Genomic DNA, 25,370 nt, shown 5'->3' on the forward strand with positions numbered 1-25,370 from the left:
TTAAAAGTAGAAGAATGCATTTGCAAAACTATGAAGATAAAATGCAATCTTGACATTAGAATTTATGTGTCCACTGGGAAATTCTCTGAAGCAAGTTCTTTCAAAATGTCATTGAATAAGTTCTTAACCTCTCAGCTTTTTCCACTACCTAGTCGTTCTACTTCATTTATTCTTATATTTTATATTACATCTAACCTGCAGTTCCTCTTCAGGGTTATTTGCTCTATTCTCTAAAGTTTGGTTTTCTGCACCCAAATCTGAATGCTAAATCCTGTGTCCTCATCCAGATACTTAATGTATTTCCTAATTCAACATTTTAAGTGGGGTTGATAATGGTGTAAATGTTTATATATGCTAACATCTGGTACATTTTAACAGAAAAATGTTCAACTTTATTGACCATAATTTTCCACATATTCTCTTTCAGGGTCTTTGTTTTCCACTGGCAAAGTCAATATGAAAATGTTTTGAAATGTCCAATTTTCATAAATGATTTAGTTATATTGTTGATATACATATGTAAAATTGGTCATTTATAATTTCTGTATTCCTCACAAAAAACAATACACATATTTTTACCATTTTTGTTTGCACAGCCATGATTGTTAGTGAAAATGAACTTAAATATTAATACTATTTTATGCTCGTACTCCTAAATAGTGACTTTAAAATGTGTTACACTTTATAGGTTGCTATGCAATGACAAACATCATCTCATTAGATATCCATAATAAGCTTCTCATATCCTTAGGGCTCATGTAGTAAATGAAAAAAAGTATTGTGATGTTAAATGACTTATGCAATACTGTATCCATTCAGATAGTTTAAAATGTAAACTTTAAAAAACCCTCAAACTTACACAAATAATAAATAAATACATTAATTAACATAAAAGAGGAAGCAAGCTTCAAGGCTGACTTAATCCAGAGGCTCCAGCTTTGGATCCAATTCCCTAGGATTTTCTTGGCCCTTTCCACAAGATTTTTGTCTAGTCATTAGGCTGGGAATGAAATAACTACAAAAGATACTGGTTTTACAGATTTTGAAGAAATATCCAACTAGTAGAAAGGTGTTTGTTTGTTTTTTATTGCATTGTTGTTGTTGTTGTTTTTCCTGTGGATAATTTAAGGTTAAATTCTAATTTCCCTGAAGCTATAACAAGCTTCATTTCACTCTGTTGCCCAAATTTAGTCTCATCCTCACTTCTGATCTAATTCATGTTGAGGGAGGTGTGTCATTGATTGATAGGGTCTTCTACTAGTTATCTTTCATAGCAATTATAGTAATTTGAATAAGAAAATATTTTTGTGTACAATTATTTTTTTTCACCTGTGGTAGAATATAAGGTCCTTTTAGGGTAGAGGCTTTACTTATTTTGTTCTTCAGTGCAGCACAGCATAGACAAACTCCTAGAACATGGTAAGTATTTGATAAATATTTAGTTATTAAGTAGAGGTAAAAAAAGTTCACGTAATTAGTTTCTTATGGAAGTTGATATTTAGGTGGAGTGGTGACTCCAGTTTGTTCTGAGGACATAATTTACTATGGGAAATATTTAAGTTATTATCCTTGACATGGAGAATCTTAGTACATTTCTGTTCTGTTTTTCTAGTGTTGATGTAGCATACTTAAAAACACCATATTTACTCATTAAAAAAAAAAACAAAAAACAAAAAAACAAAAAAAACAAGGCTGCAAAACTTGTCTCATCTTTTCCCCAAAATAACTGCAGTTAGCAGAAAGTTTCGTGACGGTGAGTTACTTTGCCTTCCATTAAGCATATTCAAGCTACTTCAGAGTTTATAATCCTAAAAGGGATCAATTTGATTCCCTCACCCATGCAGAGGGAGCACTCAAATTTCTCCTTGCATCCCTGCTAATGATTCCTTCTGTCCTGCAGTGTGTATCGTTCATGCTTAGTTATACAAGTTCAACAGATCCTTGATGTTGCCTTGCTGATCTGGCTCATTGTACTGATTCACTCTGTCCCTGCAGAGTGGTGATACCCAACTTCAGGACTCATTTTAGACAATGGCTTCTCAGACTGTGTCTTTTAATACTGTAATTTTTGGTCTTAACCTTCTTTGGTCCCTCTACATTTTCCTGAATCAAGGCGGTCCCTGGAGTGCTGGTTTGGACTGGCTCATAGGTACACCACATTAAAACACTTTTCCCCTTCTCTTGAGCTTACCCACACCTGCAAGTCAAGCAAATTAATATTAACATTTTAGTCCTCAGAACACAATTTATGTAAAGCTCTTTTCTACCATTTGTTTATGCTAGAGCAAACTTAAATTATTCTGCTGTTCCTTGACTCTTCATTTGAAGATCTCTATCTTTAATAAAATGATTCTTTTGTCATCTAACAAGGAGAAAAAGAAAACAACCCACAAATATCATTTCTGGTATAGATTCCCAAATATTACATACCCCTTAATATTGTTATACCTTGTTTTATTGTTTTTGTTTACATATACTAATGTATATCAATATTTTGAATAGCAAAATTCCTGGAATAGCCTTAATTTATTTGAGCACAAGTTAGTACTCTATTAGACTACATTGAGAGATCAAATAATATTCACATTCATATTATGAAAAATACATTATTTTAAAATGAAAAACAAGTATATAGCTATGTCATGAAAAGTTACTTTCAAGTAAAATAGAACATCTTGAAGTTTTGTGTTCCAAAGCAAAGACAATAAGAAAATGTTACAGTATTAGTCAAGAATTTTGCTAAAACAGTGCCCCTCTACTTTGCTGAATCCTTGCTTACACAGAGATCAGCTGTAACTTTGCAAAGTCTCATTACTTCATCTATAAATTTGGGATAATAATAATATCTAATCTCTAAGGATTAAATGAGATAAGGCGTGTGATGTATTTAGGATTAAATGACACATAGGATTAAATGAGATAAGGCATGTGATGTGCTTAGCAACTTAGTGCTTGGCTCATGACATACACTTAATAGAGATTATTGCAATTACTATTATTATCATTCTTTAACACACAAATTTGAAGAAGAAAATAGAGATTCTTGTGAGGTAATAATCAAATTTTTAAGTTGAATTAGATGTTTTCTAAGGAGACTTACTGGTACATTAAAATATGCTTATGATTTATTTTATTATTCTTAAGCAGTTGCTATTTATCTTGACTTGTTTTCTTATTTGATTTTCCTTATGTTCCCCAAAGTGACGGTGAAGATCAGTATACTTATAATCTTGCATGGAGATATAGGAGTTGAATGGAACTAAATCCTAAGTAAATATAATAATGTTCAGCTATATTTCACACAATTGAATTTACTTGATCTCAACATCCCTACAAGAGTGCTGGAAAAGTTTTATTATTCCATTTTACATAATCCAAATTGATTCCCAATGATATTAAATGATTTCCCTAAGGTCTCATGTCTGGGAAATGTCAGGATAGTAAGTTGATCATAAAATCCAGTCATATTTTCTTCTACATTACCTCACATTATCTTTTGAAACACAACTTAATCTTTTTAAAAATAGTTTTCTTATCTTTTCTTTCACCCTCCCTTCTTTTAACTAGGCAAAGCCTTGTTTAAACTACGCCACTGCTGTGAACAAGTAGGAATTGCTGATAGAAGAATGTTAGAAGATATAGGGAAACATTATTTTTTTCTGTGTAACATTGGGTTATTCAGCTTTTGTGATAATAGTTTCCAATGACTGGAAGAAGATTGCCAAAAGAAGTAATAAGAAAGAATCTAAGTAGTTTTCTCCCATACCACGAGTCCCAAGAATACCCACATATTTGCTGATTCACTAGAAAGACTCTGATAACTCACAGGCATTGTGTTGTCAGCCATGGCTTATTACAGTGAAAGGGTACACAACAGGCTCAGCAAGAGAAGAGACACATCCAGCAAAGTCTGGAGGAATTCATGCACAGGATTCACGAAATCATTTCTCTCAGGAGGGGCTACACAGAATGTGTTCTTTCTTCTAGCAGTTAAATACAGCAACACATACAGTGTTTCTGCCTAGAAGAGTCTGCTGTCGACTGAGTTGAAGGTTTTTGCTAGGAATTGGTCATACAGGTACTCTCTGCCTATGTGAATCAGCCACAATCATAGAAATTCCAGACTCCCAGAAGGAAAGCAGGTGTTTACTGTAAATCAGGCTGATTCAGCTAAATCAGTGTCTCAGGCAAACAAAACAGCTTTATCAGTGTAGGGAACTTCAAAAGCCACATTGCTGGACACCAGCCAAGGAACAGCCCTGCAAGCAGGCCCCTCTAAAAAGTAGTTTCCGACCTCCTATGGTAACTTTCTTCTGTCTGTTTTTCAGGGCCAATACATAGGGGACAGAGGAACATAGCAAACTTTTGAAACAGGATATACAATCACAATAAGAGAAAAAGCACCAAATATCTTGTTATCAGTAGAATAATTCTGATATTCTAGGCCTGGGTTTTCATTTTTTTTCTTCAGAATTTGGCTTATATTGTAAGGACAGTAAAAATCACAGTGGTTAAATATAACTCAAGAACACACATTCATTAAGGCAGGTTTGACAGTTCTGTCAGTATATTATTAAATAAAAAAACATATTGTTCCTTGTAAACCTAAAACCATAGTGGCCTTAGGCCATGTTAAAAACTTTAATAGATGTTCAAAGGATTAGGGAAGTATAAAGAAAAGGAATGTGAGTTCTTTTTGAGAACATTTAAGAAAACTCTACGAAGAAGTGGCATTTGAGATCCTTCATCCTTAAAGATTTCTATGGCAAAGCTGGTATAATGTCACTCTTGTTATTGGGGACAAATACAAGCAGCAATGAATATAGAATATATTGGGAAATATTGAGTAAATTGGTATAATAGTGTATGAAACAATGATGTACATTATTATATAATTAATATAGTGGCATAAGTTATATTCCTATCATTCCATTACAATTAATTATTATGAGATCCATTATAGACAAGGTTAGAATTGGGAAATTGATACCAAAGGGAAATCCCTGACGAATTCACTGATTTTCTATCAAAAAAGAGGAATCATCCCATCAGATATTAAGCAGCAAATTATTTATACAATGTTGGAAAATAATATGATAACACGTTTTTTAATGTTCTATATGGATTTATTTTTTGTGTTATTATCTGTAGAATAAAGGACAATACAAAAATTACCAAGACCTTATCTGGTTGTTCTGGTATGTTTAAACAAATTCCTTGAGGATTTGTATTTTATTTATTTATTTTTATTTTATTTCATTTTTTGAGAGGGAGTCTCTGTCACCCATGCTGGAGTACAGTGGCATGATCTCAGCTCACTGCAAACTCTGCCTCCTGGGTTCCAGTGATTCTTCTGCCTCCACCTCCCGAGTAGCTGGGACTACAGGCGTGTGCCACCATGCCCCAGTAATTTTTGTATTTTTAAGAAAGGTGCGGTTTCACCATATTGACCAGGCTGGTCTCGAACTCCTGACCTCATGATCCACCTGCCCCAGCCTCCCCAAATTCTGGGATTACAGTGTGAGCCAGTGTACCCTGCCCTGTATTTCATTTTTTAATAAAAAGATTTTCAATTTCAGTGGACCTAGCTATTAGCTGATACACATACATATGTAGAAATTGTAAATAAATTTTCACCCAGTCATACTGAAAAATTTATTGTCATTGTTTCAGAACTCATATTTGAATATGGCTTATTACATTAATATGACTGAATTAAAATGTTAGGAAAACACTGATAGATTCAATATGTACTAATTTATTCTAAGTGCCAGTGCTAAGTGTACTTATATCTATAAAAATGAAATTATATGTAGAGTATAATTATTGTATCAAACATTATTCATCCACTTTAATTAAAAATTCTTTTCATTTTATAACTAACTTGTAATACGTTTTCCCATCAAGTTTTTCCGATTTCTTTTAATTGGAGCAAGATGTGCTTGGGATGGTATTAGAAATAATTCAGAAGTCAGACACAGGGAGATTACTGTTTTCAGGACATTATTTAGGTAAACTATTTTCAAAAATATCAAAGAGTCACCAAAATGGGTCACATTCTACAAATAATAGAATTCAGTCTTGAAACAAAGGTTGAATACTTTCCTTGTTAAAAATCCAAGCCATTCTCAGAAAAGCTAATTATCTTAAGGTTGTGAGTCAACTATTGCCAAATGGTCTCACAGTTAGCGACAGAAGAGAAATGAAGCACAGAGCAGTAAACCCTGGGGATTCACCTGGCCTCCTCCGCAGCCAAGATTGTTCCTATGGTGTTAGACAACAATTAAACAACTTGAAATGGAAGGTGACTCAGTCAAGGGCAAACTAAAAAGTGTAATTCTCAATCGGATCATCCATATAACAGTAAAAGAATAACCAGAGCATAGTGACAAAATAAGGAGAAAGTAACATTTTACAAAGCTGATGTGAATAGATAATTATTCTTCTCCATAACTGGAGAAGTAGAACAAATACATCATATTTACTAAGGACCTTTAACAACTAGCTTGAAATCTTCAGAAATTGTATTTCCTATCTCTAGCTTTCAGTTTCTCACAGATACAATGAAGGGGAGTGGGCTAAATAATTCTTGAGGTTGTTTTTAATGCTAACAATCTATGTCTTTATATAAAAGGATCTATTTGTAGAATATCTGAGTGTAAGCAGCATGAGAAAGACCTTATATGTTTCGACCCAGCACATAGAATAGGTCCTGCCCAACAGTCAGCATTCAAAAAATACTTGTTGAATGAATAAGCTGTAAAATAAAGGCTAGTGGGTTGGTAAAATGGCTTCTAGTGAAAACACTGTATATGCTGACACAAACATTGCAATATGAAGACATTTGTCTTATCCTTTTTTTCCCCTGAGACAGGTTCTCACTTTTTTACCCAAGCTGGAGTACGGTGCTGCCATCATAGCTTACTGCAGGCTTGAAACTCTATGCTCCGACAGTCTTCCCCCAACAGCCTCATGAGTAGCTAGGACTACAGGCCTGCCCTACCACCCCTAGATAACTTTTTATTTTTTCTATAGGCTGGGTCTCACTATGTTGCCTAGATTGGTCTCGAACTTCTGGGCTCAGGTGATCCTTCCACCTCAGTCTCCCAAAGTACTGGGATTACAGGCATTAGCCACTGTACCCGCCCCATCCTTCTTCTTTAAGGTAAATTGTACCCTTTGTGATGGTGAAGCAGGTAGGTAAAAAGGAAGTCCTAAGGAGCCTCTGTGTTTCTCACAGGTTTCTGTGCTCCTGTTTGGAAAAGCTAAAAAGCAGTTTGAAGTTATTAGAAAACCTTTTCTAATGAGTTCTTTGCTATAGAGAGTAACTCTAGGCCTCTAAGCAGTGGTTGGATTGCTATTTCATGAGGAACAGTGCCTAGCGTTTCTATGTTGAATGAATGAGAATAATGTCATTTAAGTTAATATGCAAATTTAATTTCAAAATCTATCTTCTCCACTGGCACGTCCTGGCTAACTTGTTAGACATAGCCTTGGAATTTATTTAATTAGCTCCTCCTTACTATAACAAATAAATGTGCTAGTTTGAATGGAAATCTAATGAGAGCAAATTTTATATTTAAAGCATCACCTGATATTTGAAAGATGTTATGTTATTACTAGATAGGGAGAATTAAAATAGACTCAATTAGTTGTAATATTCTCTTCTTAATGTGCATGGATTTCCTAATGGGCTCCTATTCCCAGAAATTCATGATGCAAAAGGAGTTAAATTGGAGTAGATAGTGTAGAGAAATAAAAATGGTCATTTTATTTTCAGTTAAGTCTGTAGGTTTGAGAGGACATTAAGTTATATTATGAGACACTGATAGGTCAAAATTATGAAACACTGATCTTTGAGATAAAAATGTAATTCATGGTGCATTTTCTGACTTGCAGTCTGAGACTACACATTTATCTTTTTTCTTATATTTTGCTGTTCCTAGAAATTAATAATGACAGAAATAAACACATTTAATAAAGTAAGATTTCCAGCAGTGGATTTTAACACAATCTGATTTATTTGTTTAATATTGAGTCTTCAATAGTTTTTCAGACAATATGTAGTTGTACATTATGAATACTACATTTAAAAGTAGGAACTTGATATACTGAAAGCTATGCCAGTTTACAAGATAATAATTATTAAAAATATAAAGTATCTACAGCAAAGGTGAAATAATGTACTCGTAGACTAGCACTGGTTACTTGTTTAATATTTTAGAGTACTCTTTTTTTTTTTTTTTTTTTTTTTGAGATGGAGTTTCGCTCTTGTTACCCAGGCTGGAGTGCAATGGCGCGATCTCGGCTCACCGCAACCTCCGCCTCCTGGGCTCAGGCAATTCTCCTGCCTCAGCCTCTTAAGTAGCTGGGATTACAGGCACACGCCACCATGCCCAGCTAATTTTTTTTTTTTTTTGCACCTTTTAGTAGAGACGGGGTTTCACCATGTTGACCAGGATGGTCTCGATCTCTCGACCTCGTGATCCACCCGCCTCGGCCTCCCAAAGTGCTGGGATTACAGGCTTGAGCCACTGCGCCCGGCTTATTTTAGAGTACTCTTAAAAGAATTGAGGGAAATTTTTTAAGTAAAGCATTGAGGCCAGGCTCAGTAGCTCACGCCTGTAATTCCAGCACTTTGGGAGGCCAGGGTGGGTGGATCGCCTGAGGTCAGGAGTTTGAGACCAGCCTGACCAACACAGAGAAACCCCATCTCTACTAAACATACAAAATTAGCCAGGTGTGGTGATGCATGCCTGTAATACCAGCTACTCATGAGGCTGAGGCAGGAGAATTGCTTGTACCTGGGAGGTGGAGGTTTCAGTGAGCCGAGATCCCACCACTGTCTTCCAGCCTGGGCAACAGGCTGAAAAAAAAAAAAAAGGCATTCAGACTCTAATTGTAGTTTGATATAGGTAAAGGCCACAATCTTTATATTTTGACAAAATTATCTAGTTTAAATTGTTTAGGTAACAATGCTCAAATATTAACATGGAGAGATTTTTAAAATTTTGATTTTCAGCTGGGCATGGTGGCTCAAGCCTGTAATCCCAGCACTTTGGGAGGCTGAGGCAGGCAGATCACCTGAGGTCAGGAGTTGAGACCAGCCTTGTAAAACCCTATCTCTACAAAAAATACAAAAATTATCTGGGAGTGGTGGCATGCACTTGTAACTCCAGCTACTAGGGAGGCTGAGGCAGGAAAATCGCTTGAAACTGGGAGGCAAAGATTGCAGAGAGCTGGTATCACGCCACTGCACTCTCACTTGGGAGGTTAGAGCAAGACTCAGTAAATAAATAAATGAAAAATAAAAAATTTGATTTTCTAATAGATAAAATCCTAGAATTTTATAGCCAATAGAGGTATTCAAGATTACCTAGTTTAGTTTACTAATTTTCCTGGAAAAGAAATGCAGTACAAGAGATCTTGGTGGTTTGCCCAAGGTTAGTGAGAGAAAAGAACCGATTTATTCATTTCACTTTTTTTTTTGAATGAATGATTTGAATGGTTAATATTATACTAATATGTTAGTAGCATGTTTAAACAGGATAAATATGATCTTACAGTAATTATAGAAACTTATTCAGTTCATTTAGTTAATATTTGTTTAGCATCTACCAAGTGCCAGACACTGTTCTAACTACTGGCGATATAAAGTTCTACAAGACGGACATACTGTCATTGACTTTACCTTCTGGTGAGAAGAAATAGCCAGTACACAAAATAATAAATAAATTAATATGAAAAATATTTTTCAGTGGCAAATCCTGAGCGGAAAATTAAAATTGAGTGATGTGACAATAAACAACTTGATGTCTATTTTAGAATCAAAGCTCATGAAAGTCCTTTGACATAGGAAATGTAAACTGATATTTGAAAGGCAAAGGGATAACCCTGTCACCTTGAAAAGGTTCTGGGGAGAGATCAGTAAAAGAAGGAAACAGCTGTTACAGAATCTCTTTAGTAGAAAAGATACAGAAACCCATTGAATGCCATTTAGAATGTATTGTATATATGTGATTATATATAATTTTACCATTTTAAATTTGTTGTTCTCAATTGATAATACAGAGTCAGGGTTTCTTAAGCCTTTTTAATTTTTTTTTTTTTTTTTTTTTTTTTTTCCCCCTGAGACAGAGTCTTGCTCTGTCACCCAGGCTGAAGTGAAATGACGCAATCTCAGCTCAGTGCAACCTCCCCCTCCCAGGTTCAAGCAATTCTTCTGTCTCAGCCTCCTGAGTAGCTAGGATTACAGGTGCCCACCACCACACTTGGCTAATTTTTCATATTTTTAGTAGAGACGGGGTTTCACCATGCTGGGCAGGCTGGCTTTGAACTCCTAACCTCATGATCTGCTGGCCTTGGATCCCAAAATACTGGGATTACAGGCATAAACCAGTGTGTCCAGCACCTTTTTTAATTTTTAAAAATTATGTTAAAACTAAATCATTACTCTTGGTATTGTGATACTTGTAATCCATCCTCTTTATTTCAGTTTAGTTATTTAGTTATTTCATTTTAGTTAATTAGTAGTTATTCATTTAGTAATTATTTAGTTAGTTATTTCATCCTGAAATAATCATTATCTTGGTAGAATGGGGACACTGGCCTGTCAAGAATTGTGCTCTATGGAAGGGGTCCCCAACCCCTAGGCCATGGACTGTGCTTGTCCATGGCCTGTTAAGAATCAGGCTGCACAGCAGGAGATGATCAGTGGGCAAATGAGCGTTACAGCCTGACTTCTGCCTCCTGTCAGATCAGCAGCTGCATTCGATTCTTATAAGAGCACAAACCCCATTGTGAACTGCACATGCGAGGAGTCTAGGTTGGGTACTCCTTATGAGAATCTAATGCCTGATGATCTGAGGTTGAACAATTTAATCCCAAAACCATCATCACCCCGCAGTGGTAGAAAAAAATGTCTTATAGAATTGTAAAAGTTTCCAACCTGGTGCCAAAAAGGTTGGGAACTGCCACTCTATGGAACAGTCTGAAATTCATGATTTAAAAAAAAATAAAGTCTCTGTCACTGATTGTTTAGCATTTAATAGAAAAACTTGATGACACACTTTCTGTGGTATTATAAACAGATAGTGCTATAAGAAAATGATGAATCTCTTAAAATTTAAGATGAAATATTAGATTTTTGTTGGCTTAACTTTAATAAGAATTAATGTTTATTTTATATGATCTCCAAAGTGAACACTAATATTACTTACAGATCTGAATTAATATAGTACAAATTTGATAAAGCTAGATACATGGATGATTAGAAAAGTAAATATCCCATTGATTTCACAAATATCTAAATACTTATCTAGAACCTAGCATCATGTACCAAGTACTGTTTGGGTAATTGGTATAATTTAGAAACATAAAAACAAAGATCCCTGTCTTTGAGGTACTTTTATTCTAACATGGAAAGATAATAATACACAATAATAATAAATGTATACAGTATTTTAAAATATTTTAAATGTGCTTAGAAGTGGAGTAGGCAGAAGACTGTAAAATAGAGTGGTAAAGTAGTCCTCACTGAGAGAGTGAGATACAAGGAAAGATTTGAGAAGCCATAGGAGCTGGCTATGCAGATACCTAGGTGAATAGTGTTCCAGCGGGGATGAACATCTAGTTCAAAGGCCTGTGGTGGAAGAATGCTTGGCATGTTAAGAACTATCAAGAATGTTGCAATAGATTGATGGAGTTGGTGTATAGAGAAATGGAGATAGACATGATAGAGAAACAGACAATAGATTCATATGCAAATAACCATAGGCTATCTATTAATATTATTTTTACCTATTTGAGTATATGCTCTCCTTTTATGATCTGTGGTAATAATGTGAAACATAGTTTACTAAGATAGATTGATTCAATAAGCTTAGTATCCTGTTGAATAATTTTTCAAATAGCAAAATTGTTGTATGATGTGACATGTCACACATTAAGTGCTAGTCATGTTCTTTCATGTTTAAATTCATAGTTAGGCTGTTTACCACCATGATTGCATGCTAAATCAGCATGCCTTTCATTGACAATATTTAGTTACTTGTTTTTTGAAAGTGTGTCTTTGACATCCTATTTAAGCATTAGATTAACCATCAAATTGTTAGAAATAATACCACATAAAGTATTAGTAGAAAGTCTATATTGTTGATTAGTTTCATATCTGAAATGGAAAACACTATCAGAAACAACCACCCAGCTATGAATGTCGGAAATGCTAGAAGTAATCTAGTTTCAGGATGAACTATACTATATCAAACCTCATAAAATATGATGACCCAAGTCAGACCCCTGAAGCAGAAGGAATTTAACTTATGCAACATACCAAGATGAGAACTGCTAGAAAACTGGGGGCATGGAAGTGCTAATCTAGTTTAATATTTTAGTTAGCCTAAAGCAACAATAATCACAGACACACTCTATGAAGTGTTATTTTTGCCCATACAGTAGCATTAATTTTCTTTTAATCTTTATCTGCTCCAGGAAATACTTCAATTGAATTTCACATTTTTTCCCAAGGAATCAGGGCTTCTGGAATTCAATGTCATTTACTTAACTTTTTTTTTCACAGTTATTTCCAAATCTAAATGAATTCAAAGCCAATCATTTATTATCTTGCATTTACTTTTTCAGTTGGTAAAAGTGACATGGTTTAGCTTGACCTCTTGAACGTTAATATGGTTCTGAAATTAGGCTTACTCATTTAATAGGTTACTCAGTCACTCATTTACTAAACACTTAACCAATTCATGTCAGTTAGTCATCTCAACACACATACAAATAAAGTAATAGTTATTTTTGGAGGTGGTATGTGTAATGGTTCCAAAAGTAGCTCCGTAATGAGATACTCTGGGCTCAATATTCAACTCTATTTTCTTTGATGTGTATATCCTTAGGAAAGTAACCTTTCCTTGCCTCAGATTTTCTATGGCAAAATGGGGATTAGTAATGACAACATACTGTAATTGTGAGGAAAAAAAAGTATATAAAATAATATAAAAATAATCCATGTAATATGCACTGCATAGTGACTGGCACCTAGTTAGACTCAAAATGTAAATGTTTCTCTTACATATATATGTGTACATTTAGAAGTATCCTTTGGTATAGTTACAATATTGCTTAAGACAATAAGTGAGAATTTTTCATTTTTATAGAGAGAACCTTAAAAGTGAGGAATGGTGAAGTGCCTGAAAATAATGACATATATATTTTTTTAAATGGGACATGAAGAACAATTCAAAGCGTCCAGTGAATAGATTATTACAGTATAGACTTTCAAAGATGAATAGGATTAATTTGGAAAGAAGAAAAGAAAAATATATAGTTCGATAATTTTGACTTTTGGCTGTTCCTTGTATTTCAATAGATTTTAGCCCACATCATGATGAACTTCATAAAATTTTAAAATATGTGCTTTACAAATTTCCCTGTGACTTAAATTTCAACATAGCCTGGGGGGAAAATATTTTCGCAATATAATGGCTAAAAAAGAAATAAAAGAATTATAAACATTTAAGCTATATTTATTAACTTAAAAGGAAGACTGTATTTATGTGTAAGAATGGATTAGTGCAGTTTTGAAGGAGGTTAACTAGCCTTAGGAAATTTTCTGTACTTCTAAGTCAATTCTCTAAACCTATGACACTCCTCAATATTATCACTACAAAACAAATCCTAAGTAAGACTAACATTAGAAGTCCATATATGCAGCAAAATATTTTTATCAACAATGTAATTGGAAATTGAAACTGAATTAAAAATTTATGCAACAGTCCGATAGAGTAAAATAGAGATATGTAACTTTTAAAAATCAGAAATTAAGGAATGATAAATACAGTTGACAATAGATATATAAGCTGTGTTCAAACTTTTTGGAAATCTTTAACTTCTTGAGTAGTTTTATTAGTTTCACTGAGAGGCCATAGAAGATAGAAATACACAGAGTAATAACCTGTAAAAGGACCAATATATCTGTCTTAAAATTAAAACATAATACAGATACTAGGTTTTAACACTCTGCAGAGATCATCCATTAAACTCTCTATATCCTCCCCCTGACAATCATCAATTTTTTTACTATGTAAGCCAAGACCCAGAGACATAAACATTATCCTCATCCTCCAACAGTGTGTTTCTGTCACTAATATGATGCTGGTATATTATAAGAAACGTGGCAGTAAGAAGCAAGCAGGCCAGAAGTGTTTTACGTGAAGTCTTGTTGTTATATTGCAACGTGAAACTAACAATAGCAAAAACTCATAAGGAGTTGCCTCTAATTTTGCCTAAAGAGATTAGTTCAGAAACCAAAGAGAACAACTAGTAGATCATTTTCATTTCAGCCCAATGTGGGAAGAGCTATTTTGTAATATAACATGTAACAAGATTATGGTCAGAATTAAATTAATCCAGATAAGACACTTGAAATAGTATTTTGCACATAGAAGACACTCAACAAATACTAGTTTTTATGATTGTAATAGTAATGAGTCTTTTATTTAGATAATGCCAACAAGAGCAGCAACTTCTTAACCTGCTAACATCAGTGTATACTGTGGTTAATGGTGGAGTAGGTACTTGGTTGTGTTTTTTAAAGATGCTTTCATTTATACTATAAGTTAATTTTATAGCTGTGTAATCTGGCCCATGAAATGGTTAAGGAATGCCCAGAAGTTATGCAGCTTTTAAGACATGATTTATGATAGAACTGCTAAAACAATTTGTTTAAATAAACTCTGGATATGGGACTCAATGGTCAGAGTTCGAGTCGCAAAACTGCCACTTATAAATTAAGTTCCCTGGCTGCAAGCCTCCTCATCTTTAAAATGAAGAGATTGAGCTACAATTATTTTAAGTTCCATCTTGTTATTTCCTGTGCCTTCACAGCTAAAGGTAAATGTTAAAAAGTCACAGAGTTACTTGAATCCTTTTAACAATTAATTATTATTTTATCCAGTTAAGTCACAGCTACTTTCTACATTTTAAGAAAAATTATCACAATGAAATCTCTGCAGTTCTAGAAATAAAATATTTATTCCATCTGTCCAATCTATATTTTTTCAGTCAGAAAAAATAAATCAACCAAATCTACGGATATTAGTATATTTCTGCCTTGTTTTTAAAAAACAGTGAAACGGAAATCCTTGTGACATGATAGAAGTTTTAGAAGAGTTTCTAGTCATTATGAAGGGGTAGATCTCTCCCTTCACCTCCCTGTGTACTTAGACAAAGATGGTCTATATGCCAGCACAGTTACCAGGGTATTCATGCAGATACTGGAATGCAAGATTAATTTTGGTAGAGTTCTATTTTTTTCAGTTAACAGCCTTTTTGACTTACTGCCTTACCTAACCATCTTAATTTAGCACATTGCAGAACATTTGCTTTAGGGTAATTTTTTTCCTACCTACAATTTATAACATTTTGGTTTGATTTCATGTGATTAATTTTGATCAATGCAAAGATTTCATATTCTCTAGTGAGAAATGTGTATACTGAGGGAAATGAACTTTTTCCAACCACATCCCCCAGAGTATTTTTAAATATGCTTTGCTCAAGACATGCTAGGTAAATATTACATCTATATGGTTGAGAATAACAAAGTCAATTTTAAATCAATTAAAGTCGTGTAAATCTTATATTAAGAATCAACCCATATGCATACATATATATGAATAATTTCTTTAAGTGTACTTTAAGTCTTTTGAAGTGTCAGACAGATTGTCTCAGTGAATAGAATTAAAACATCTTCTTTCTGAATTATTTTAATATGTGTTTTAGTCGATATTATATAAAAATAAAAATACAAAGAATTTTTTATTGTAGGCGTATATAAGCAGACACAAATAAAAGTGAGTTGTTTTACATTAATACTTATTTTGAAAGTATCCCTCGTGCTAAATGTTATTTCTTGATTAGTTGGAGTGATATTACATTATGATCTTTTGAAGCAAATTGAGCAAGTTACTATCAGTAAGTGTAAAAATCAATATTGTGCAGTTTCCCTAGCAGAGGTTGTAAGTCAAGGTTGATACTTCCCTAAAAATTTTCCACATTCAAGCCACCTGAACTTCCAACTTGAAGATAGTCTTGCTCTAGTACTCAGAGTAATTTTTGCTATCAGTTATGGTTTGGCATCTCTTAGATCGTAGAGTTAGTGAATCTCAGTATACTTTACTTCTCCATTGAAACACTATCTTGTGTAAAGGCCTAGTATCATATGGAAAATCCTCTTGAGCCATCATTCTTTGCCTACACGGCTCTCACATTCTTGTCATCAAATACACTGCTTTAGTTTTTCAACCTGAAGATTGGTCTATCAATAATCTAGTGTCCAAATTACAACCAAGTTTTTACATTGTTTATACAGTACATCTTATCTACCCTGGCAAGCTTTCCTTTCAGTCCATATTCCAACCATGTGGGTTTTTGTTTGGTTTGGTTTCATTTCGTTTTCGCTAAATGCTGATTCCCAGCTCCTTTTAATCATTGTGTTGCCTTGAAGAATCATGCATGATTTTCATGTTACAATAAATTTGTATTCAAAAGTAGGCAAATACATTAAACATTCTGACTGATGGAAGTTTAAAGAAATTTGAATAAGTATGAAAGGATGAACTTGGTATCCAGGTTCTTAAAATACTTGTTTAAGTTTTACTTTTATACTTACCAGATCTGGAACTTAGTCACATAATTTAAATTTTGTAAGCTTCAATTTGCTCCTTTGAAAATATAAGCTAAAATAATATTTTAGCTACACAAAGGAACTACACAAAGAGCTCTGGAAATCTGCATAGGGGCTCCACAGCATCTTTGTTTGAATAGCAATCTACACATACGTAATAAGAAAGTCCATATGACCAGGTGAAAAACAACTGCTAGAAAAGAATAATTATAGTGAACTGTAAGTAGAATTCCCAGGGCTCCCACAGGTCTGAAAATCTTTTGGTTTCCCAATCAGCCAGAGTAGCGAACCCCCGTTGAATACAGAGGGTATTCAGTAGAGAGTACAGAAGGACCAAGCCTAATCACAAGCTTTATGAAAACAATACCTACCTCAAAAAGTGTAGTGAAGATCAAATGAGAAATGAGTGTTAAAAACATGTTTAGCTGTGTTCAGTCAATATGAATATGATCATTGCTTATAAATATTTTCAAATTTGCATATTTAAAATAAAAGGTAAAAAACAGAAATATTTTGTTCATATTGATCTTTCTAATTGTTGTTTTTGAGACAGAGTCTTGTTCCTGTCGCCCAGGCTGGAATGTAGTTGTATGATCTCGGCTCACTGCAACCTCCACCTCCTGGGTTCAGGTGATTCTCCTGCCTCAGCTTCCCAAGTAGCTGGGGTTACAGGTGCTCGCAACCATGCTTGGCTAATTTTTTTGTATTTTTTTAGTAGAGACAGGTTTTCACCATGTTGGCCAGTCTGGGCTCAAACTCCTAACCTCTGGTGATCCAGCTACCTCTGCCTCCTCAAGTGCTGGGATTACAGGCGTGAGCCAACATGCCCAGCCTCAAATTGATCTTTTATTTAACTGTATATGTGTAATAATGATAAAAATAGGAAGGAAAGAAGAAAATACAATAATTATTTTGAAATATACTGTGCCTGGTTCTTTGCTAAATGCTGTACATATATCTCATTTAACCTTCCTAGCAAGTACATGAGATAGCTACTATATTTACTATGATTTTTCAATCAAAAAATAAAATTGAAAGATATGTAATTTTTTAAAAGGCACTCAAAAGAAAGTGACACACTAGAGATTTAAAACTACATCAGCACAAATTCAAAAGAATCCCATTATAGCATCTCCTAGATGCTAAAACTATAAGCATGAATACTACAGAATTTACTTTTAGCATAAACTTTACATTTAAAAAATGTTATAATTTTTTATATTCGTTGTTACATAAAATTTAGCCTCTTCAAACTGTGTTCTATAAATGTAGATATTTTCTATAATCAGAAAGCTATACCACATTTTACAAAAATAAATGATTTGCCATGTTGATTCTAGAACCTTTTCTAGGGTCAAGAGAGTAGTAAAGCTATTGTTTAAAATACAATGGCTTAATTAATATGTATGTTCATGTGTTTTTATCTAAACAATCAAGACATGAGTTTTACTGAGGAAGAGATAAGATTTTTGAAAAAAATCATGAAAAGTGTTTAAATGTAAATGTTATAGCCAAATAATAATAAAAAAAGTTATCCTGTAATTTATTTTCCCTGTAACTATGAAATAGTTAACTACGTTATTGCACTCCCAGTATTATTATTGTTGCTGCTTAATGCAACAACAGTAATAATGCCTTCTTAAATTTCTAAATATAAAGCCAGAAACATAATAGGTCTAGTGCATCTTTTTTAGAAGCTCCCCCCAGCCCACCCTGCCACCTTTTTATTTTTGAGATGGAGTCTTGCTCTATTGCCGGGCCGGAGTCAGTGGCATGATCTCGGCTCACTGCAACCTTTGCCTCCCTGGTTCACGTAATTCTCCTGCCTCAGCCTCCTGAGTAGCTGGGACTACAAGCACACACCACCATGCCCAGCTAATATTTTGTAATTTTAGAAGAAACGGGGTTTCACCATGTTGGCCAGGATGGACTTGATCTCCTGACCTCATGATCTGCCCACCTTGGCCTCCCAAAGTGCTGGGATTACAGGCATGAGCCACTGCACCTGGCCTTGCTTTTTTTTTTTTTTTTTTTTAAACCTTATACATTGATAGTGCAATGCATAATGCAAATGTATAATCATGACTGTGTTATTCAGATTTTCATCAGAAATAGAGAAATACTTTGTCTTTATTCAAAATTCTTTAAAGTAGTATGAAAATTTTTAAATTTCTGTTTTCCAATGCATTGTTAAATTATTTATCAGATTGGTGCAAAAGTAATTGTGGTTTTTGTCATTACTTTTAATGGCAAAATTAACTTGCTAAGAAAAAGAATAATTCTTTTTTAATTAAGTATAGTGCTTATTAGGAACTTAAAGTGGATCCTCCTTTTATATTGTGGAAAGCAGATATGCTAATAGAAGAGAGAGAAAGCCTTTGATAGCAAGTGAAATCCTGAATATTTTATAGATAGTCACCAGTACTGCAAGGGCTTCTGCTGTATTTTATCAATATTACTTTATGTTTGGGCACTGAGATCTGCCGGTCGGTGAAATAGAGTAGGAGCTTACCATCACATAATATACTGTACATACTAGTTCAAGTTTAAACAGCATCTTTGGTTTCAATGAAGGGTAGGCAATCATTGCTTAAAAAAGATGTATTAACATTATATTTTTACTTATGATCTACGGGTTAGCAGGAAATGCATTGGGACTACATTTGAAGACTTAGCTACATACTCATACACACATATACATACATACAAAACTGTAATTACTTTTGAAGACTTAGCTACATACACATATATATATTGTAACTATATTTGAAGACTTACTTAGCTACATACACATACACACATTGTAACTATATTTGAAGACTTACTTAGCAACATACACATATATACATACATACAACATTGTAACACATGAGATAGTCACATACAGGTGAGATAGTCATTTATATTCAGATCTATTTTGTTAATAATAAATGAATTATTTCCTTTATTTAAAAATTCTTAACACTAGTACAAATTATTATTTACTTCTTCTTTGCCAACAATAATATATTTTGCTTTTCTTTTTCAGGGTTTAAACTTCAAAAGAATAGAGACAGCACAAGGAGGGAGAGAGGTAAGAATGTTTAAAGAAGAGGGATGGGGAAAAAGAGGAAACATGGCTATGGCGTTGCAGTGATGTGGTGATGGTGATTGATGATAATTCCGTTGATAATGGAAATGGCGATGCATTGAAGAGAATGTATGCATATGGTTCCATTCATTCTGGGCAAAGCGTATTTTACATGTTTATGTAAATGTATTATTTGTGCTTGTTTCTCTGAAGCTAAAGAAAATGTTTCTCTGATTAGGCAAGCATTGTTTCTGTTGTAATAGATTTCTGTAGCAGCAAGTTCTTTCACAGGGGGCAGAAAAGCCTTTTTAAGCAAACATTACGACGCAATTTTAAAAACTGAGACTTACTGAGAAATTAGCAGAATTCTAACTGCAAATATTTTATGACATTTGGGATTATTCACTTTCCTGTCAAAGGCTGTTGGCATATGCTACTAGGCTGGTATGCATTATTAGAGAATGAAGTTGCTCTGGCAAAGCTAGTGATTTTAAAACTTCTTTAATTATTGCCTACCCCAGATGCTTTATAATGAGGAGAAACTTTTGACAGTACCAAACATGATACCGTATCATTTATACTGTGTGTGTTGTTATTTTCTGATTCTAACTGAATGTGAAGACTTAACATCACTTAAAATTCTTTCCATGCTAAACATATAAATGTTGTACTTTACTCTGTGATTCAGGTTGTTGGGAAGTGTGGGAAGGGTGGAATATTTGATTCAGTAAATCAAAACGTTCTCACTGCACACGCAAAAGAAAAATGTTCCTTGGTGATACTTATATAGCAATTTTTGTACAAAAGCGAAGGTATTTTGTCCTAGAAAATCAGAAAATAAATCATACTGTCCTCTCCATTTGTAGCTGCTTCTTCGTAGAAACAGATTTCTTACCTATAGTGGCGTTTGCCACCTTTCCTTCATGTTTTAATTCCAGTTGTATGATTTTGGTATTTGACATTTAAGTTCTCTTTCTATTTTCTCAGCTATTTTCCACCCAGAAGAACCTATTTTTCTTGAGGAACACATATAGTTGGCTCACATGGGTTGAAGAACTGGACAAAGTGAAACATAGATAAATCTTTACATATTTTTCATGTTGTAGGAGAGCAAGATAAGAACATAGTCATCAGTTTGACTGGGGAAAAATGCACTTCATAAGGAAGATCTCAGAGCATTTTAGAGTTTTGTGAGAGTAACCGCTTTCACTCAAACATGACCAAAATGGATCTATTTAGATAAGGAACTAAACTGATCACCTCCTAAGTGAAAGTTTACATCCAGGCAGTACGGGCACAATTTATCTCTGCTGATTTAGTGCCTTTAGGGACATATAAATGGAGTTACTCAGTGTCTTGTGGCTGCCTCCTAGTCTAATAGCAGCTGTGTGTCAAAAGAAGGAAAACTTAATGTACAATGGCATTGCTAAATGGTGACAAAATTCTTTGTTTGTTTTACTGAGATTTTTAAAGATTTAATGTTATTTTTACATGCATAATGATTAGTTTTTATTGAAAAGACTGACTCTTAAATCTTATTGCTTATTTTTTTAATTTCCTTTGATTTTATTTTTATTGTAAGTGTACTTATAAGTAAAGAACATGATGAAAATGGGTTTAAATTTTTTTTTTAAAATTTTGAGAATAAGGTATATTCTCAAAACTATTTTGTATTTTCTGTGAAGGTCAAAATTATAGTAATTTACTAATGTGTATATCTCCATAGAAGGGACAACATTGATCTTGGCCTTCTCCCTGAGGGTAATGGAATAATTGTAATAAGCTAAGATCATCAAATTAACCATAATCCAGTAATGTCTTCTCCACTTGACACTTCCAATTCATGACTAGAAAGTAATCAACTATTAAAATTCAAAGCAGCTACTTTACTTCCTCTTGGGGCAGCACTGGGTTACTTAGGCATATTCCTATGCAATCTAACTACTTCGCTTAGCTTTCCCTGTGACTAAGAGACCTAGTATGTTCTAAGATAAGAAACTTTGGGGAAGTATAAGACAATTAGGTAAATATGTTGTAAACACTGTCTTTTTCAAGTCTCAATGGTAGATGACCTGTAAACAAAGAGTACGATTACTATGTCAAGGACCTTGACATCTCTCTTGCTTAAGAAATGGGATGTGTATGTCTCTAATTTCTATTAGGTGTGTTCTATTATGTGTGTCTATTACAAATATGTATGGTGTACTTATGTTCAATTGAAATGTGTGGGTTTAGAACACTCTTCAAACAATTTCTTAAAATTTCTCATTGTAATGCTATTATGATTGATAGATGGCAGTAATTACTTATGATGAATTAATTGCTTAGTTCAAATGACAGCTCTTCCCAATAGGTGTTGATGGATGCAATACCAAGGGCTTGTTACCAGATACTTATAAGAAGATTTAATAAGTGTCATTTAAAATGTTCTATTTACTTATTGAAGTAATGAAAACATTATTCATAGAAAACGAAGTAGACAGTAATTTGCTATTTAGCTAAGTGATAAATACCATTAAAAAGCTGATTGCCAGACAGGAAGGCTAGATTTGAAACTATATGCTGTATGAAAATATAAATTAAGAAGTGATTAAAATGTATATTACTTTTCTGAAGAAAATAGAGGTAAGTAACACCTAAATTGCTAAATTGTGAAATATATGAAAGTAGTCATTAGTGGTACAAAATAACTCTAGTGATATTGGTATTTTTGCATTTTTATGCATGCATATTGTATATATAATTTGAGGGAGTTGATTATAATAGATAATAAGATCGTTTAAAAGGGGAGATGAGTGGAATGCTATACAAAATGTGATCGTTTAACAGATATTTCTAACCAATTAAAAACAATTTTCTTGTATCTAGTGGGATTTTGCAACTCATAGAAAAACCTCAGTGAAAATTGGCTGCATAGATAAATCATTTTTTTCATTAAGTGTGGATAATATTAAGTTACTCTCATTTTTCTTTTTCTTTTTTTCTTTTTTTTTTTTTTTTTTTTTTTTTTGAGACGGAGTTTCACTCTTGTTACCCAGGCTGGAGTGCAATTGCGCAATCTCGGCTCACCGCAACCTCCGCCTCCTGAGTTCAGGCAATTCTCCTGCCTCAGCCTCCTGAGTAGCTGGGATTACAGTCACGTGCCACCATGCCCAGCTAATGTTTTGTATTTTTAGTAGAGACGGGGTTTCACCATGTTGACCAGGATGGTCTCGATCTCTTGACCTCGTGATCCCACCGCCTCGGCCTCCCAAAGTGCTGGGATTACAGGCTTGAGCCATGGTGTCCAGCCTACTCTCATTTTTCTTAAAGACTTTAAAATATCTTTGTTATTTTAAGTAGTTTTTTTTTTATTTTCCAAAGGCCAGTTTTTGTTTAAATATTAAAGCTTCATCTGTGTGTGCCTGTGTGCACACTTTTTTCTGAGTGGCAGATTGTCTCTGTTTTTACTCTACCTCAACAGTGGCCAACCATCGTTATTCTGAATGTTCTGTATCACAGGTCTAAAATCACATGACATGCGACTTTATATCATGAATGAAGACAACTAATAATTCTGGTTGAATATCTAAATCAGGAATAAGTATTTAGCTTCTGAAATTCTATTGAATGTGGTAAGCTAACGTGAAAGACAATGGCTTTTGGAACTTGTGGGTTGAGGCTGTTATACAGGAAGTTATAGAAACTCAGGAACCATAGATGCTATGCAAATGAAGTACAAATGTATAGTAATCTAGGATTACTTTTATATAATTTGCATGATCTCTCAAAGTGATGAACAATCTTAGTGGGGATAATGTTTCCGTTATTAACCGGAATTCTGAAAACAAGATTAATATTGTTATACTTGAATATTTTAATAGTTTATGCTCTTATAAAACTGTTTATGCTGATTAAATATCAGAAAAAAATCAAAACTTTAAATAATTTCTACAAGTATTTAGAAAGATGATCAACTTTATAGACATACTCATTCCGTTACTGCAAAAATTCCCACTTGTGTTTTGGAAATTTTTCAGTTGATGATATTTGTGTGGTCATGCCATTGATATATAAAAAAAAAATCCCACTTTTATTTTTGGGATTGCGAGTACAAATAGATTCTGATGGACACTTAGGAAAAAAGTGGACATTTCAAATTATTAAAATAGCTGATTTATGAATGTATCATTCTCAAGAAAATGAGTATATCTTATAACCTGTTATCTGTTTTGTAGTCCAGAAATGCTTAATTTTCTTTGCTGGATTACAGTGTGCTGATTCTCTATTTTCTTTGCTAAAAACCATAAATATGAAATTATTGATGGTACAAATCTCAGAGACTTAAAGAAACAATTCGAGACAGTTGAAAAAAGGTAGATTGAAAATCAATGTTTAAATACTCTTTCCCAGTCCTGTTTTATTCATTATTTAAAATGATACTTTAAGATTTTCTATTGCTGTAAAGTATCATTTGAGCATATAACATCCTAAAGAAAGTAATTATTTTCTTCTGATAGTAGATTTTATGCCTTTGCTAATAGACTTGGATAGATTTTGTATTATCTATTGATGAGTTACATATTTCTACTTGAAACTGAAAATCATTTAAATTCTTTCCAAAGAGAAAATTCTGAGAATCAGATAAATTATATTCTTAGTTTCAAAGTAACTTGTCAACCTGGAATATTAGCACAAGGATGATTTCAAGTGAAACAAAATATAAATCAATGATTTCTCTTTCCATTTATAACTTAATTAGATTTACTAATCAGACTACTTTAGGACTAGGTTATTGCTTGAGTTAAGCAAACTCATTCTTTTCTCTTGCCCAAAAGATCACTGGAAAGGACCATTTTATTTTAAGGGATTAAAGAAGAAAAGATATGCAACTTCTAGGAATATAACTAAAGTTGAAGAAAATGTACTATTCTTGGAAATAAGAGTTAGCAAAAAGCATTAAGCAATGTTGTTCTGTTGAGGTCTAGTATTTTGTATAATTTGAAAATTACAGATGCTTACTTATTTTATAGCTTTGTGCATTGAATAAAAAGAATCTTCCATAAGAAATAGATCATAATTACAAGTTATCTTTGATAACTTTTTTTTGCAAAACTTGCTTCTACTTGTTTTCTTTATTTAATATGCAGAATATAGTATTTTGAATTTTTCTACTTTAGTTCAACTTCAGATATCCCATTCTCAGTTTCTGTATAGTTGAGTAGAATAAGAAAATCTTTTATAACCTCAGTGATGACAACTTTTTGGGAAATATATATTGAATTTTTCAGTAATTTGGTGCCTATAGCCTGCCACTAAGATGTATCCGATGAACAGTGTGAATCTGAGATCAAGAGAATCTTTAAGGTCTCCGTAAAAAAAAAAAAAAATATATATATATATATATATATATCAGAATTGACAGGCAATAGGGAAAGTAAAAGATCTTTATAGGTATTGTTGATGAAAAGAGTCAAATTCTGTAAAATATTTGAAGAGATTTATTCTGAAAATATGAGTGACCATGGCCCCTGACACAGCCCTCAGGAGGCCCTGAGAACATGTGCCCAAGGTGATCAGGGCACAGCTTGTTTTTATATACTTTAAGGAAGCATGAGCCATCAGTGAAAT

General features: G+C 33.5%; 1 protein-coding gene across 1 annotated transcript in view; it reads left to right on the forward strand.

Moving 5' to 3' along the window:
* Positions 1-25,370, forward strand: part of CCSER1 (coiled-coil serine rich protein 1) — a 1,354,615-nt gene that overhangs the window by 882,910 nt on the left and 446,335 nt on the right. The window contains exon 10 of the mRNA XM_039468593.2: positions 19,719-19,763. Within this exon, the coding sequence (XP_039324527.1) occupies positions 19,719-19,763 (45 nt within the window). The remainder of the gene's footprint in view (positions 1-19,718; positions 19,764-25,370) is intronic.

Source organism: Saimiri boliviensis, chromosome 3 (assembly GCF_048565385.1).
Source record: "Saimiri boliviensis isolate mSaiBol1 chromosome 3, mSaiBol1.pri, whole genome shotgun sequence".
Taxonomy (NCBI): Eukaryota; Metazoa; Chordata; class Mammalia; order Primates; family Cebidae; genus Saimiri; species Saimiri boliviensis.